This window comes from Orycteropus afer, unplaced genomic scaffold (genome assembly GCF_000298275.1).
Source record: "Orycteropus afer afer isolate SDZICR_OR568_19922 unplaced genomic scaffold, OryAfe1.0 scaffold00095, whole genome shotgun sequence".
Classification (NCBI taxonomy): Eukaryota; Metazoa; Chordata; class Mammalia; order Tubulidentata; family Orycteropodidae; genus Orycteropus; species Orycteropus afer.
In genome coordinates this window covers 7,326,742-7,345,337 of record NW_006921682.1, presented here as the reverse complement: position 1 = coordinate 7,345,337, position 18,596 = coordinate 7,326,742, and the positions used below count along the sequence as shown (strand labels likewise).

Genomic DNA, 18,596 nt, shown 5'->3' with positions numbered 1-18,596 from the left:
AGATGCTGCAGACAATAAGAAATCATTATAGAACTTCAATGAGACAAGTATGATAGTAAAAACAAAGTCTATAAGAAGGAGGCTAGTCAGAAAACTGCTAGACAATATAGATTAGGGGTGACAGACCTGATTTAGGGTGATGACACTAGAAAGGAAAAAAGAGATTTTATTTTTAATGTCAAAGGATGAAGCAATGGGATTTTATGACAAACTGGACATGCAGAATAAAGAGAATTCAATATAGCCCACCTAAATTTTGGGTGTCTATGGAGAAAAAAAGGAGCTCTGGTGGTGTAGTGCCTAAGGCATTTGACTGCTAAACAGCAGGTTGGCGGTTCAAACCCACCAGCCACTCCACAGAAGGAAGACTGGGCAATCTACTTCCATAAAGATTTATTGCCTTGGAAACTCAAAGGGGTCGCTATGAGTTGGAATCGACTTGATGGCAGTGAGTTTGGTTTTGGTTTATGGAGATGAAATTACAGGGCCACTAACAGATTCAAGAATATTTAGGGCAGAGTAAGGAGCTCTGGTAGCGTAGTGCCTAAGGCACTTGACTGCTAACCAGAAGGCTAGCGGTTCAAATCCACTGGCCACTCCTCAGAAGGAAGATGGGGCAATCTACTTCCGTAGTGATATTGCCTCGGAAACCCAAGGAAGGGTCACTATGGGTCGGTCTGACTCGATGGCACATAACAACAACAACAAGTCAGCTTAAAAAAACCTGGGCAGTGCAAATGGTTAATGTGCTTGTCTGCTAAACAAAAGGTTGTAAGTTCCAGGCCACCCAGTGGTGCCTTGGAAGAAAGACCTGGTGATTTACTTTCAAAAAATTAGCCATCGAAAACCCTACAGAGCACAGTTTCATTCTGATACACAAAGAGTTGCCATGAGTTGGAGTCAACTTCATGGAAACTGGTTTGAAATCAGCTTACCAGTTTGTTTAAGTTAAGGCCCCTGGAATTTGGGTCCCGCCCAATGGCCCACAGCAGGCAGTCAACATCTGGAATTGTGGCAATGGTGGGTTTCCTACCAGGAGCTGAAGTAACCATGCTGAGCTCCAAGCCTGATGAGGTCTCTTTAACTTCCTTGACCTGTTGGCAAGTAAAATGTGTTTAAATGGGGAAAACATTACAAATTATAAAAAGGAAAGAAAATAGAGATGTAACTAGAATTCTTAACAACAATAACAACAAAAACCTCCAGTGATATAAGGCCATGAACAGTTTCCCGAGGGCCAGTTTTCAAGGTTGTCCGAAACCATCCAGTGGCTAACTAGAAATGTCAGTTTATGTCACCCTCTGTTATGGATTGAATCGTGCCCACCAAAAATATGTGCTGTAAATCCTAACCCCTCTACCTGTGGAACTGGAGCTCTGCTGGCATAGTGGTTAAGCACTGGTCTGCTAACCGAAAGGTTTGTGGTTCAAACCCACCAGCATTCCTCAGAAGAAAGATATGGCAGTCTTAGAAACCCTATGGGGCAGTTCTTCTCTGTTCTATAGTGTTGCTATGAGTAGTGTAGTACCTAAGGGACTTGACTGCTAACCAGAAGGCTGGTGGTTCAAACCCACCAGCCACTCCTCAGAAGGAAGATGGGGCAATCTACTTCCGTAGTGAAACTGCCTCGGAAACCCAAGGAGGGGTCGCTATGAGTTGGGTCAACTTGACAGCGCATAACAACAACAACAACAACATGAGTGTGGTATGAATTTTACTCTGTCCTATAGGGTTGTCTACTCCACAGCAATGGGTTTTGGTTTTGTACCTGTGGATGTAATCCCATTTGAGAGTAGTTTTCTTTTTTATATGTTAACTAACTCACTGCCATCTAGTAGGGACCCCTCCTTGGGAGGAAATATCACTAAGAAGTAGATTATCCAATCTTTCTTCCCAGGAGTGGCTGGTGGGTTTGACCCACCAGCCTTCTCGTTAGCAGTCAAATGCCTTAAGCACTACATTACCAGAGTCCTTTTTTTTTTTTATTTTTCAATATGTTAGTGAGTTCATATTAGTGTAGGGTGTGTTTTAAATCCTTTTGAGAGATAAAACAGATTTGGCACAGAAGCAAGCAAACAAAATGGGGGAAAGCTGGATGTCACATGGATCTTCAAGTAGCCAAAAAGAATGCCAGGAAAGCTAAGACAAGGATTTTCCCCCACAGTGGACAGAGAGAGTCTTGCCCTTGAGCTGGTGCCCTGAATTTGGACTTCTAGCCTCCTAACTGTGAGAAAATAAATTTCTAATCTTTTATACCTTAACTCCATTAACATACTAATGTGAAACACTGTTTCTTAGGAAAAAGACAATAATTGATTCTAGAAGGGAATAAGTGGACTGAAGTAGTCATACTGTCTGTGTTTATATACAAATTAGGTGAAGCATAAGCTAAAAGTGGGATTCACAACAGAGAGGCGAACAAGGGCTGTAACAGTACACGATGGGCTCTGTCATACCTGGGAGTGCTTGAGGACCTCGATGCCGGAATTCTCCAGCTCTTCAGTGCAGTTTGAACTGATCATTGAATCAAAATTTCTAAGTACCTGTATACACACAGCAGAGGGAAGGGTGGTGGGAAATGGAATAAAACTCTATTAAAGACATGCTACAAACTTGGGACTTCCCACTTGTTCTGTCCTTCATTCATGGTCTTATTGTGAGTTGAATTTTAATAAATCCTTTACTTTCCTAAAGTCACCACCAAGGTCAGAATTCCATTTGACACCACCAACTCTTGTTTCAGAGTGAAATGGATAGTCAACTTTCAGGCGTCTACTATGTTCATCATATTCCTCTCTTCCCAATATGACTAAGGAAAATAAATTCTCTTTCTTCCTTTAGTATTCGAGGGAAAGCCTTCTTTCTGATATGATTTAAGGGAAGGTTCTTTACCAAAATTTCCTTATCTACCCAGATATCTCATTAGCTTAGCCTTAGAGATTTGTGATAACACAAGTAGATACATTTTGTCCCTACTCCTCTTGCCGGGTTAAGTTGGGAGGTCATGCATAGTTCATTGCATAGTTCCAGAACAGTTACACCAGGAAGAGGGAAAAGGAAGCCCAAATAGATGTGTTTCTCTGTAAACAAGCCAATTTTTCAATGGAGGAATTCTCTACAGAGCTCCTGATAAACTGTTCTGGGTTTGTTTTTATTTACTTATTCGCTTATTAAATCCAGGCTGGTTATCTCTCTGCTTTTTCTCTTTTTTCAGTTTGTTGGATCTACTCCAGCAATGCAAAATAATTTACCTATGAGAAACACTATTCAGGACATAAATCTCTTGGGGGTTAATTTCATGACAAGGTTTCAAAGCCAAAGAGAAAGCTCCTTGGATTACACACTGCCTAGGATTATCTGTTTCCCTCATCTCCCTCCATAAGCTCAAATAATCAAGAATCAGGATCATAGCATTTGAGTGGTCAGGGATCTGAGAAATCCTGTCCTTGTGGAATGACGACCCTAAGGTATTAAGTGACTTGCTTGAGTCATGTGCTGTTAGGGACAGCTAACAATGGGACTCAAACTCTTGAACCAACACTTTTGTTGTTGTTATGTGCAGTTGAGTCAAGTCGGACCTGACTCATAGTGACCCCTCCTTGGGTTTCCAAGGCAGTATGGCTACAGAAGTAGATTGCCCCATCTTCCTTCCGAGGAGCGGCCGGTGGGTTTGAACCAACAGCCTTCTGGTTAGCAGTCAAGTGCCTTAGACACTACGCTAGGTTGGGCAATCTACTTCCATAGTGATACTGCCTCGGAAACCAAGGAGGGGTCGCTATGAGTTGGGGCCAACTCGATGGCACATAACAACAACAACACTCTTGTTACTGCTCCACTAAACCAAAAAAATCAAACTCACTGCCATCAAGTTGATTCCAATTCACTGTGATCCCAATTCACTGTGATCCCATTTGGGTTCCCGAGGCAGTAAATCTTTAAGGAAGTAGCATGTCTGAAAGCTCTAATGTTTTGCCACAACAGCAGCAGCAGCATTCAGTAACAATTCATCAACAAACCACCTGAAAGCAACACTTCATCAAGAATGACAAACATGGAGGCTGCCTTTCAGCACAAAATATATTGGCCTGGCTTCCTGAGACAATGACTCCCAGTTTTGATACTAAAAAGCAGTCACAAACCTCTCTTGGTCTTCATTTCTTCATCTATAAGCTGCAGTTTGAGCAGATGATCTCTTATGTTTCCTTTTAACGAAGACTTAATTGAATTTTCTGTTAACTACCTGGTCATATGATCTTGATTCCAGAATAAGAAATTAGCCTGACAGTCTGTTTAATTTAACTAGTATCTGTATTTAAGCCTGCATGCCTTCTTACCAAGGCATCCGATGACTATCTGCCATTTCACGATGAAAACACTAGCCAGTATGATCCAATCAAAATCACTACTGTCTACTCACAGTTGGCAGCTGGGAGGGAGTATAAGGCCAAATTCAACTAACTCGGATGCACCCTCAAATGGAGCAGACCAACTGACACCCACATGTTTTGTGTGCACCCTAGTATTTAATGGCAACATAAGAAAAAAAAACTAACACGGAAAGGGAAGGAAAAAGGATAGCATTTACCTTATCATGCCGTATCATTAGCGATGTCTTAGAACCCAGAGCTGAAAGGATTCCAGCTATCTCCACAGCAATGTAACCTGCACCAACAATGACACTGCGGCTACAATGAGAGCATAGGGTTACTTTTTAAAAATCAGCTTTTGATTTTGGAATAATTTAATCTAGATTTACAGTAAAGTTGCAAAGATAGCACAGAAATTTCCCTTAAAGGCCTTGCCCAGCTTTCCCTAAAGTTAACATCTTACATAATCATGGTATACGGGTCAAAGTGAAGAAACTGAGACTGGTACAATACTATTGACTAAACTCTAGACTTTATTCAAATTTTACCTAAAACACTCTCACTGCTGTTGCGTCGACTGTGACTCATCGTGCTCCTTCCTTGGGTTTCCAAGGTGGTATCACTACGGAAGTAGATTCCCCAGTCTTCTTTCTGAGGAGTGCTGGTGGGTTTGAACTGCCAGCCTTCTGGTCAGCAGTCAAGTGCCTTAGGCACTATGCTACCAAGCTGCTCCAATTTCCCATTAATATCTTTTTCTGTTCCAAGATCTAATTTTAAGTAAAAAAATATTCCTTTGTGAATGAAGGCAATATATATATGTAGTTGCTGTAAAAATTCTTTAGCTTCATTTCTTCAAAGGGGAAGCAAACAAACAAAAAAACCTTTGAAACTAGACATGATTCTGTATGCAATGATGTCTCACCTAAAACCATAATCAGGGCCATGTGTCTCACCATCATTTTTCCTCTCTGCTCAGTATTTCTTCTTAATTATTATTCAATTCTACTAATCCTTGAAATATAATTAAAGGCCAATTTAAGCAAGCCATTTTAGTTTAATTTAGTATAGCTCTACAGTAAAACAAAAGTCCCTGAATTTTGTCTAAGAAAGAATCTTAAAAACTAGATCAAGGCTTGGACAAAGATTTGAATCAACAATGAACAAGCTCTGATCTTGGTGCTACTGTACTAATGTTTACTGCCACAGTGCAACAGAGAATAAGACCCACTCAGCTGAAGTTGTCCCATCGGTAGCCAGAATCTTCTAAAGCTTGAAACAGGGTCCTTTACCATTGTTACAAAGTTTGTATAAGAAGTAAGTATTAGGGAGAGAATAAAGGAAATTTTCCAACACACTTGGGGAGTCGCCCTTAGTCAGAATCAGCTTGATGGCAACTGTTTTTTTGTTTTGTTTTTAAATAGGCACATACACACTATGTTGTGAATCTCTGCCCTCAGAGGGTTTACAGTCTGAATGGAAGATGAAGTATAAGCCAAATGGCTAACCCAAGCTAGAAATGATGATCCTTTTCTCCTACAACCCAGGTTATGAAAAGATAAATTTCTAACTAATTCAGCACCTAAGAAATAGCTCTTCTTCCATTTCTCTGCCACTCTCCTATTATATGTTGACCTCTTTTCCTTCCTTTGGATATTCCCCTCCTTTTTTTCCTCTACTTCCATCAATCTTATTTCCCTTCTGCAAACATTTTCATTTATGTCCTACTTTGTAGTAAGCTTTGCACAAGGATGGATGGGTAATGCCCCCACGTACTTCAGAAATTTTAGAGGAAAGAAACATGCCCTGAAAACTGTTGAGACACAGAAGTTAGCAGTTAGTTCTTACAGGGGCTGGGGATATATTCCAAGCAGAGGAAATATACAAGAAACAGGCATGAAACAATTTGGCTTCTTCAGAGAATGGCAAGGAGCTAAATGTTTCTCTCTCAGCTCCCACCTTTCCTCCTCACTTACCCCTAAAGTATCCACTAGAAATGATCTTGCATTCCTGCAAATCTCTAAGGCACTTCTGTTCTCTCATTATGGAACTCAGAACTACTTATGCTACAGCTGTTCCACAGGTTCATCCTCTAGCAGAGGGCAAAAACGGAATCATATAGTCCACAGTTCATGATACTTTGCCTGCTGAATTTGTTCTTTCCAGAGCTTTGAACTGGTTCATTCCAGTTTGACTCCCTGCTGAGAATTTGCCTTTCCACCCCAGACACATTGTTGTTATTGTTAGGTGCAGTGAAGTTGGCTTCAACTCATAGCGACCCTATGTACAACAGAACAAAACAATGTCTAGTCCTACACCATCCTCATAATCTTTGCTATGCTCAAGCCCCTCGTTGTAACCACTATCTCAATTCATCTTGTTGAGAGTCTTCCCCTTTTTTGCTAACCCTATACTTTACCATGCATGATATTCTTCTCTAGAGACTGGTACCTTCTGGCAATGTGACTAATGTATGTGAGACAAAGTCTGGTGACTCTCACTCCTGAGGACCATTCTGGCTATAGTTCTTCCAAGACAGATTTGTTCATTCTTCTGGTAGTCCATGGTATTTTCAGTATTCTTCACCAACACCACCTTTCAAAGGCATCAACTCTTCTTCCATCTTCTTTATTTACTGTCCAGCTTTCACACACATATGAGGCTACTGACAATACTATGGCTTGGGTCAGACGTACCCTAGTTTTCAGAGTGACATCTTTGCTCTTTAATGCTTCAAAGAAGTCTTTTGCAAAAAATTTGCCCAGTGCAATATGCCATTTCATTTCTTGATTGCTGCTTCCACAGGTGATGATGTGGATCCAAATAAAATGAAATCCTAACTTCAACCTTTTCTCCATTTATCACGATGTTGCTTAGTGGCCCACTTGTGAGGATTTTGTTTTCTTTATGTTGAGATATAATCCATACTGCAGACTGTTGTCTTTGATCTTCATCAGTAAACATGTCAAGTCATCTTTACTTTCAGCAAACAAGGTTGTGTCATCTGCATGTAACAGACTGTTGCATTCTTCGCATAGTCCAACTCCTCAGATTATTTGCTCAGCATACAGATCGAATAAGTATGGCAAAAGGACACCACTCTGCAGCACACCTTTCCTGATTTTAGACCATTCAGTATCCCCTTGTTCTGTTCCAAAGACTACCTCTTGGTCCATGTACAGGTTCTGCATGAGCACAATAAAGTGTTCTGGAATTCCCAATTACCACAACTGTATTTGTGCGTCAACTTGGCTGGACCTGAATTGAGTGGCTGGGCAACTGAATGTAGTTATTCCCCATGGTGAGATTGGTAATTAACTCCATGGTGGAATCTACTGTGAGCAGCTGAGTAGCTGCTTTGGGTATGTGGTCTGCTTCCCGTATATAAGAAACAGCTTTGGGAAAAGTCTCTGGCTTATGGCACACTTGAACCCTGCATGTAGCTGTATTGTTGTTCAGCAGCCTGCCATGTTCTGCTGACGTTGGGGCTTTCAGTGAATGAATGGCCTACCGTGTGGTTTGGTAACATCGGGACTGTGCCTTTTTACTTGTCAACCTTGGGCTTGGCAGCCTCAGCAGCCAGCAGCTGTCGGAGTGAAGAAAAGCCTCTAGCTTCAGTGGGCTGGAGGCAGAGCTGAAGCCCAAGGCTGAGGGGCTTTCACCCAGCCCCTAGAGCCTGGCACTTTGAACTCGGACTTAAAGCCTCCAAACTCTAAGAATAAACTCCTGTTTGTTCAAGCCATCCTATTTGTGGTATATTCTTGTCAGAGCGGCACTAGGTAACCAAAACCATTCTTCACAAAGTTATCCATAATTCATAATGATCCACACAGTCGAATGATTTTACATAGTCAATAAAACACAGGTAAACATCTTTCAGATATTCTTTGCTTTCAGCCAAGATCCAATTGACACCAGCAATGATATCCCTTGTTTCACACCCTCTTATGAACCTCTCTTGAATATCTGGCAGTTTCCTATCCATGTACTGTTGCAATCATTTTTTAATTATCTTCAGCAAAATTTTACTTGTGTGATATTATTGATATTGTTCAATAATTTCTGCATTCTGTTGGATCACTTTTCTTTGGAATAGGCACAAATATGGATCTCTTTCAGTTGGTTGGCCAGGTAGCTGTCTTCCAAATTTCTTGTCATAAACTAGTAAGCATCTCCAGTGCTACATCCATTTGTTGAAACATTTCAGTGGGTATTTCATCAATTCTTAGAGCTTTGTTTTTCACCAATTCCTTCAGTGCAGTTTAGACCTCTTCCTTCAGTATCATCAATTCTTGATCATATGCTACCTTCTGGAAGGGCTGACTGTCAACTAATTCTTTTTGGTAATGTAACTCTGTGTATTCATTCCATATTCTTTTGATGCTTCCTACATTACTCAATATTTTGCCCCAAGAATCCTTCAATATTACAACTCGAGGCTTGAATTTTTTCTTCAGTTCTTTCAGACTGAGAAATGCCGACTGCACTCTTCACTTTTGCTTTTCTTATGCTATGTCTTTGCACATTTCATTATAATACTTTTTCTTCTCAAGCCACCCTTTGAAATCTTCTGTTCAGCACTTTTATTTCTGATGTCTTCCATTTGCTTTAGCTACTCTCTGTTCAAGAACAAGTTTCAGAGTCTCTTCTGACATCCATTTTGGTCTTTTCTTTCTTTTTAATGATCTTCATGTATGACATTCTTGATGTCATTCCCTTAACTCATCTTGTCTTTAGTCATTGGTGTTCAGTGTATCAAATTTTTTCTTCAGATGGTCTCTAAATTCAGGTGGGATATAATCAAGGTCATACTCTGGTTCTCATGGACTTGTTTTAATTGTCTTCAGCTTCAACTTGAACTTGCATATGAGCAATTGATCGCTTGTTTCACAGTCAGCTCCTGGCCTTGTTCTGACTGATGATATTGAGCTTCTCCATTGCCTCTTTCCACAGATGTAATCAATTTGAATCTTGTGTGTTCCATCTGGTGATCCATGAGTATACTCACTGTTTACATTGTTGAGAAAGGTATTTGCAGTGAATAGTCATTGGTCTTGCAAAATTATTTTATGTGATCTCTGGCGCCATATTTTCCAACTACTGATGTTTTTTCATTTCTAACTTTTGCGTTCCAATCACCAGTAATTATCAATATATTTTGATTGCATGTTTGGTTAATTTAAGACTCAGAAATTGGTAAGAATTTTCAATTTCTTCACCTTTGACTTTAGTAGTTGGTGTGTAAATTTGAATAATAGTGGTATTAATTGCTCTTCCTTGCAGGCACATGGATATTATCATATCACTGACAGCATTGTACTTCAGAATAGATCTTGAAATGTTCCTTTTGATGATGAATGTCTTTAGTATGTCATTCCCTGAATAGTAGACCATATGACTGTTGGATTAAAAATGGCCAATACCAGTTCATTTCAGCTCCCTAATGCCTAAGGTATTGATCTTTATGCATTCCATTTCATTTTTGACAACTTACAATTTTCCTAGATTCATATTTCATACATTCCACATTCTGATTATTAATGGATACTTACAATGGTTTCTTCTCATTTTGAGTCGTGCCACATCAGTAAACGAAGGTCTTGAAAGCTTTACTCCATCCATGTCATTAAGGTCAACTCTACTTTGAGGAAGCAGGTCTTCCTCAGTCATATTGTGAGTGCCTTCCAACCTGAGGGCCTCATCTTCTGGCACTATATTAGACAATGTTTCACTGCTATTCATAAAGTTTTCAGTAATATAAGGAGCTCTGATGGTGTAGTGATTAAGGCATTAAGTGATTTGCTTAGCTGCTAACCAAAATGTCGGTGATTCGAACTCATCAGGCACGCCATGGCAGAAAAATAAGACAGTCTGCTTCTATAAAGATTTACAGCCTTGGAAATCCGATGAAGGTTGCTATGAGTCAGAATTGACTCAATGGCAGTAAGTTTTATCAGATAATGTTTCACTGCTATTCACAAGGTTTTCAGTGGCCAATTTGTTCAGCAATGGATGGCCCCATTCTTCCTAGTCTGTCTTAATCTGGAAGCTCCACTGAAACCTGTCCACCATGAGTGACCCAGCTGGTATTTCAATAACCAATGGCATAGCCTCTAGCCTCACAGCAATACGTAAACCACCACGTATGGTAAACCGACAGATGAGTGATCCCCAGGTGATATTTATAGGTAGTGATAAAGTGTAGATCTGGGGTGGAAATTAAAATTCTCAGCAAGGGGTTGAAGTAGAATAAACCAGTTCACATCCCTGGTTCTTTCCTTGATTATTTACTTATTCATAAACATTGTAATAATAGACAGGAATTTTAAAAGAAAAGTCACATATTAATTGTTGATTTATTTTTCTGTCTTCCCAGAGCTTTTTGTTTATAATATGCATGTCAATAAACCCCAAAACCAGACACACTGCCATCAAATTGGACCTGACTCAGAGACCCCTCCTCGGGTTTCTGAGAAAGTATCACTATGGAACTAGATTGTCCAACCTTCCTTCCGAGGAGTGGCTGGTAGGTTTGAACCGTGCCTTCTGGTTAGCAGTCAAATGCCTTATTCACTACCCCACCAGAGCTCCCATGCATGTCAATACAAGTTTAATAAATGAAATTTAAAATACGTAATGGACAGATAGTAATAATGAAACTTCCTGGAAGATGAGTCTTGATTGCATTATATCATCTTGGCACAATGGGTTATGACATTTCCAGATACATTTTCACATGTGTCACATCATTCAACTCTAAACCCAAAAGTTCAGGGTGGATCAGGAAGGAAAGAAGCCTGTTCCCTAACCTGAATTTCCATTCCCTGATTGCAAATCTGAAAAGACTACTAGTTTTTCTCAAAACTCTTCAAAGTCAGGGGATTGGTTCAGAATCCCATTTGCTCTGATTATCTTAATGGGACATTTTCACTGGAACTATGGAAACACAAAGCAGCCCTTAATGCCCCTTATTAACTGTGGCTCCAGATGAATGAAGGTTAAGATCCAAGTGTGGATTATCAGTCATCCTCCAGGAAAGCCTTTATAAAAGCACTGGATTAAAACCTCAAACTGGATTGGCAACACATACTAAGGGACCAGCAGAGTTTAGCAATCCCAACTCCAGAGTGAATGCTGTGCAGAAAGGCCAGTCTCTGGGCCAACTGGGCCCCACTCCTGTCCCTAGGTGTCATCTCTTATCATGAGTGAAGGGTAGATCCCTATAATCTAAAAAACCTGTAAGTTGCAGCATCTTCAAATTACAGAAATCATCTTCCTCATCTTTTTTCCTTTTTCTTTTTTAAATCCACAACAGAAGTTTAGTGAGGTTGTTTTCATACAAGGAACAATTTCAGAAAATATATTTTTGTGACACTGACAGAGCCTTCATTTATGGAGACCCCTCTGCATTAGCTGCTTTAAAAACCAGAATCAACATTATTTTAGACACATCATCAATTGATGCTAATCAAGTTGAACAAAGAAGACAATTTCAAAACATGGTTTTGTTTTCATATATGGAAACCCAGGCTAATATTGTCTGGTGGACTTTCCTGTTTAATTTTGGAAGTCACTCTATATTTGATTCCGATTCTAAATCTTTTGCAATGGTCTCTGACCTAAAGCATTAAAGATTTGAGTCATTTACTTAGTGGTACCAGCAGATGAGATATGCAAATAGAGAAGAGGTTGTTGTTGTGTGTTTCTGTGCCGATTCTAACTCATTGTGATCCTACAGCACAGAGTAGAATTGTCCCATAGGGTTTCCAAGGCTGCAATCTTTATGGAAGCAGACTGCCTCATCGTTCTCCTGTGGAGCAGTTGGTGGGTTTGAATAGCTGATCTTTTAGTTAGCAGCCAAGTGCCTAACCATTGTACCAAAAGGAGAACCACTGTACTTTAGAGAAGAGGTAGGAAGTCATAATTCAGGAAATGCCTACATTTAATGGCTGAGATAGGGTGGGAGAAAAAAATTTAGCAAGAGAGATGGAGGAAGCAGGGCTTGGAATTGGTTCATTTCAGTTTGATCATGTGCTGAGAATTTGCATTTTCAAGCCAGATATACTGAAATAGAATCTATATTTCAAGGAGGTTTATAAGAATCACTGGGGGACTTCCAGTAAGATGGAGGACCAGACAGGCAAATGACACAGACCCTCTTCAACAAAGAAAAGAAAAGAAAAACCAATTGACAAAGATACAGAAGATAATCCTGGAGCCCTGAGCTTTGAAAGGAAGTATACAGAAGTGGATTAGGTCACCAACTAGTGGAAAACCCTGAACGAAAACAGTGAGTACAGAGATGGTTGGAACTGCAGACTGTCAGCTACTCTGACAGGACCAACAGCCTGAATATTTCCAAGTGGTGTTAGGATCTGAGAATTGACCTACAGATCAGCCCTGGTGACCAAAGGCTACAGATATGACCGCGCTGGTGGCCTGTGACTAGGAAGGGAAACAACAAGGTGGGAGACAACCTAAGCTGTTGGCTTGCTGGTGGCCTACAACTAGGAAGAAAAACAGCAAGGTGGGAGACAACCTGAGTTACTGACTTTCTGCTGTCCGGAGGGTGCAGCCATTTTGGTTGTTTACACTTAGCAGCCATTTTGGAAGCACCCAAGGCATTTGACTGCTAACCGGAAGGCTGGGGGTTCAAACCCACCAGCCACTCCTCGGAAGGAAGATTGGACGATCTACTTCCATAGTGGTATCGCCTTGGAAACCCACTATCAGTGGATTTGACTTGACGGCAGTGAGTTTGGTTTTGGTTATAAATGGCAGCCATTTTGGATATTTAAAGCGACTGTGGGTGCAGTCATTTTGAATGTTTACAAGCAGCGGCCATTTTCGATATTTAAAGTGACCGAGGACACAGCCATTTTGAATCTTTACAAGTGGCGACCATTTTGGATTTTAAAGTGATAGCATTCTCATTCAGATTCCAGGGACCTAAGAATAGGCTCTCTTTGCCAAGGTTGGCAGGTACATAAAAGAGGCTGACAACAGGAAAGGGAAGGTGGTGAATGTATAAGTGCTGCCCACTAGCAAACAGAGGATCACAGCACTGTACTCCATTTGCATAGATAACATACAAACAAAACAAAGAAAACAAAAATTGTGGGCAAGTCACTCCAACATACAATCACCAATTAAATATAAACACAAAAATGTCACAATGCCTCGGAGACAACAGAGCATCACAGTCTACCCAAAGAAGCAAGATGAAGCAGGAGAAACAAGGGACCAGGGTACAGACCCAAAACACATCCCTGAGGAAGATGCAGCATTGGAACTCCCTGATAAGGAATTCAAAAGAATTATATTTAGGTATCTTCAACGAATTGAGAGACAGATCAAGGAAAACACAGAGAAAACCCTAGAACAATTTTGAAGGACAATACAAGAACAAAATGACAAAATGAAAAATTAGAAATGATACATAAACTACACACAGAAATCCAGAAGATTAATACTAAATTTTCAGAAATAGATAACATATTGAATGGGCAAAGGAGCAGAACTGAATCAATGGAAGACATAATTAGAGAGATTGAAGGCAAGTATCTGAACACTTCTTTGGAAAGGGATCAATCAGAAAAAAGAACAAAACAAAATGAAGAAAGCCTAAGGTTCTTGTGGGATACCATCAAAAGGAATAACCTACATGTAATCAGAATTCCAGCATAGGAAGACACAAATAAAACCACAGAGAAAATCGTCAGAGATTTGTTGGAAGAGAATTTTCCTGGTATGATGAAAGATGACAATATATCCATTCAGGAAGTCCAACGAACCCCAAACAGGACAGACCACAAAAGAAAATCACCCAGACATATCATCATCAAACTTACCAAAACCAAAAACAAGGAAAGAATCACAAGAGCAGCATGAGAAAAACATTAAGTTACCTACAAGGGGCAACCAATAACTAAACTCGGATTTCTTGAGAGAAACCATGCAGGCAAGAAGACAATGGGATGGTATATATAAAACACTGAAAGAGAAAAATTTCCAACAAAGAATTATGTACCCAGCAAAACTGTCCCTCAATGATATCACGCTCAGTTGGCATAACATACTACACAAAATATTGTTCCATCTCCTACTTTGGCGAGTAGCAACTGGGATCTTAAAAGCTTGCAAGCTGCCATCTAGATGCAATGATGGTTCTCTCCTCGTCCAAAGCAAAGAAAATGAAGAAAACCAAATATTCATGGAAAAAATTAGCCCTTGCGACTGGTACACCATGCGATCTTCAGCCTGTAAGACTATGAGACCAGAAGAACTAGATGGTGCCTGGCTACCACTGTCAACCACTCAGAGGGGGATCTATGTAGGAGATCCTGGATAGAGAGGGAGAACAACATGGAATAAAACTCAAAATCATTTGGGAAAAAAAAAAAAATGGTGACCAGATTTGCTGGTCTGATAGAGCCTGGTGGAACCACTGAGACTATGGTCCCTAGCTGCCCTTGAACACACACCTATGGCTTCCAGCCAAACAAAAGACAGGCACATGAGTTGAACATTTACCTGAGGTAGATACATTCCTTGGAGAGAACAATCATGGGAGAAAGAAGGGCTGCTTGTGCACAGGGAGACAGTTCAGGGGGCAGGAGTGCATGGAGGGATGGACACGGGAAGCGGTAACTATCAGGAGGAAGTGGAAGGGGAGCTGTTGTATTGGGGTAAATTGTAGTCAATGTCATGAGACAAAGTGTATATGAATTGCTGTATAGAATGTGAATTTGCTCTGTAAACTTTCACCCAAATCACAATTAAAAAAAAAAATTAGGACATTTCCAGATAAGCACAAATTAAGGGAATTTGTTAAAACCAGACCAAACTTACAAGAGATGCTAAAGGGTACCTTTTGGACAGAGAAGCAACAATAGCCAACAACATCTGACCATTAACACACATAATGATATAACCCAGAAACCAACCCAGCTATGGAAGTCTCCAAAGTAACTAAGCATACAAGATTGTAAACAGGGAACCAGAGACATCAATTGACAAATGAGGACAACTACAAACCAAAATGAGGGAAAATACTGTATTGTTACAGAACTTCTAGATGGCAGGGAAGTCAAGACAACTACAAGATAGAACGGACTGTTCTAAACTTGGGAAGAAAACTATAATTCACAGGGTAACCGCAAAGAAAAATGATAAACTTTCGCATCAAAAAAGAGGACCAGCATAAATATTCAGCAAATACTAAAACAACAGCAATGAAGGAAGTGATAAAATGATTCATAAACAAAACGAGCTCAGCACAGAAAATTATATGGAATAAAGAAATCGACACCATGACAAAGCATATAACAAAAACGACAGCAACAAATTCACATTTGCCGATAATTACACATCTGGCAAAGGACTTATCTCTAAGATTTATAATAGAAGAGTGGATGACCAAACTATGGTACATACACATAATGGAATGCTATGCAGCACTAAAGAGTAATGTAGAGTCTGCAAAACACTGCATAACATGGATGAACTTGGAGAACATTATGCTGAGTGAAATATGTCAATCACAGAAGGACAAATACAGTATTAGCTTGTTGTTGTGGAGGGTCAAGGAAAGGTTTATATATGGAGGGAAACTTTCTTTGTTGGTTGCCAGGAATGGGAGGGGAGGAGAGGGAACACTGCAAAAAATAAAAATAAAAAAAGCATTGAACCATGTCACTTTAGTTTTATGTATTTCACTGTACGTAAATTATATTTCAATAAAATGCATTTTTTAAAAAAATTACTGGGGATCTTGTTAAAATGTAGATTCTGAATCAGCATTATCTGGTGTGGAAATGTAAATTCTCAGCACAGGGTTGAACCAGAACAAATCGGTTCTTAGTCCTGGGAAGAAGAATGAATCTTTGAAGTAGGGAAAGATATCAGCTTACCTAGGCAATTCTTCCAGTTGAAAAAATCCATCACTGGTTATTCCTAGACTGGCACCTATGTAGGAAAATTCAATAGATCACTGCTTTCTCTTGTAAAATAATTACATTTTATACAAGAACCAATCACTTTCTTAGCCAACATACTCTATTTTCACACTTTTTTTTAAAAGTCTCTATTTGGGAAGTTGACAAATAAGTCTTCCCTGAATCCATGTTTTTATTTCCTTTCCAGAAATCAGAGACTGATAAATAAATAAATCCATGATTACTCCGAAGAACTATGATCTTCTCAGCTTTTATGAATTCTCTTCACTGCCTCTGCTTTGCCCTCTCAACCACCCCTAGATGTAGGAGGAGCTCAGACTTGGACCTCTTCTCTCTGTTTTCTTCTTTGAAAGTTTCAAACAACTCTTACTTTTATGTGACGGACTTTCAAATGTGTAGTTCTAGTTCTGATCTTTTTCCTAAATTCCAGTTCTGTATTACTAATTATCCTTCTACCCAATTCTACTTTGCTTCAAACTCAAACAAAAAAACAAACACATTGCTGTCAAGTCAGATCCAACTTCTAGTGACCCCTCCTTGGGTTTCCGAGGCAGTATCACTACGGAAGTAGACTGCCCAACCTTCCTTTCCAGGAGTGGCTGATGGATTTGAACCGCCAGCCTTCTGGTTAGCAGTCAAATGCCTTAGGCCCTACTCAAACTATTTAAAATTGAACCTTAACTTTATCTCCAGAACCATTCCCGCCCAACTTTACCACTTCAGTTAAAAGGAATATCCTTCCCCAATATTCCACGCTCAAAGACTTGAGTTATCAATCTGTAATTATCTGTCTCACACCCTTCACCCCAACAAAGCTCATCAGTTATTAATATGGTAAACTCTCCTGATGTATTAACAGGGATTTGCCTTTTTAAAACTCACCAGGGATCTGGCTCTCATGAGGACGTGAGGGAACGCCACCTGTGGCAATCAGGATATGAGGAGCGGTGTATTTTTCCCCATTGACCTCGACTGTGGGTGTGGGATCACATGTGAATGTTGCATAGCCATGGATAATATCTATATGGGACTGGAGAAGGAACCATGGAAATATTACCTTGTTCTTCAAATAAAATAAAAACACTACTAGTTGCAATTCATTAGCTCTTTCTGTTTCTCTACTGATGTTTCTCATTTTTGGTTAGTTGATGCCAATTAACTATGTTGTTCCAAATTTCTGCAGAACTCCTATCACCTAAATAAAGGGTTTGCTATTTGATGCTGACATGTACTGTAAAAAGAAATCAAGGTGCTCTGTTGGGCCAAAATTAAGAAGATTGCATTTTAGTCCCCAAGAGTTGAGGGGAAGTCTTCCTTACTCTCAGTGAAAATAAATTGATGGTTCTAGAGAAAAGGCAAAATGTTGAGAAAGCAGGGCTTCAAACCGGTTCATTCTGGTTCAACCCAGGTGACTCTTATTAAACTGTAGATTCTGAATCAGTATACCTGAGGTAGAAATGCAAATTATCACCAGAGGATGAACTGGGTCAAAGCCCTGTGACAGAGGCATGAAAATAAAGATGAAGGGAGTATAGGGAAATACAGACTCTGGTTAATGGAGGAAAATGCAATGTTTTTGTGTGCTAGAGCAAAATGGAAACAATATCACAAAATTATATGACAGTGAACTTCTGAGCTACAGATGTTGAGAACCCAGACTGGGATTTGCTCTTACCAGCATCCTCTGCACCAGGACCTTGATTTAGGGACTGACGGCAAACTTCTGCCAGCTATGATACAGGTACTGGCATGCAAATGTGGGCACCTTACAAAGATAATGGGCCTATGCAAGTATGAGCACAGAATGGAATAGTTTTTAAAATTTTGGCATGTGCTTGTTTCCAAATACTTCCTCCTTTCCAACACCACCATCTAGGCCTGTTCCTGCAGGTTGTCTAGCTTAATCAAGCTGAATCAAGCTCAATACCAAAGGTCACAGGCATCTAAGCAATGATTTCCTTGAGCTGTTATACAAAAAGGGGTGGGTAGACAGACAATAATACAGATAATGGTTTTGTTGTTAAGTGCCATCGAGTCGTTTCCAACTCATAGCGACCCCATGCACAGCAGAACAAAACACTGCCCGATCCCACGCCAGCCCCATAATCCCTGCTATACTTGAGCCCATCATTGAAGCCACCGTGTCAATCCATCTCGTTGAAGGCCTCCCCCTCTTCCGTCGACCCTCCACCCTACCAAGCATGACATCCTTCTCCAGGGAATGGTCCCTTCTTACAACATGACCAAAATAGGTGAGACGAGGTCTGGTCATTCT

The 18,596-nt window shown here is 40.1% G+C and overlaps 1 protein-coding gene across 1 annotated transcript in view; it reads right to left on the bottom strand.

Annotated features, from left to right (window-relative positions):
- GSR (glutathione-disulfide reductase) overlaps positions 1 to 18,596 on the bottom strand; it is a 109,990-nt gene that overhangs the window by 11,099 nt on the left and 80,295 nt on the right. The window contains exons 4-8 of the mRNA XM_007942705.1: positions 17,204 to 17,351; positions 16,277 to 16,331; positions 4,586 to 4,685; positions 2,457 to 2,543; positions 936 to 1,094 (exon numbers count right to left, since the gene is read on the bottom strand). Coding sequence (XP_007940896.1) covers positions 936 to 1,094; positions 2,457 to 2,543; positions 4,586 to 4,685; positions 16,277 to 16,331; positions 17,204 to 17,351 — 549 coding nt within the window. The remainder of the gene's footprint in view (positions 1 to 935; positions 1,095 to 2,456; positions 2,544 to 4,585; positions 4,686 to 16,276; positions 16,332 to 17,203; positions 17,352 to 18,596) is intronic.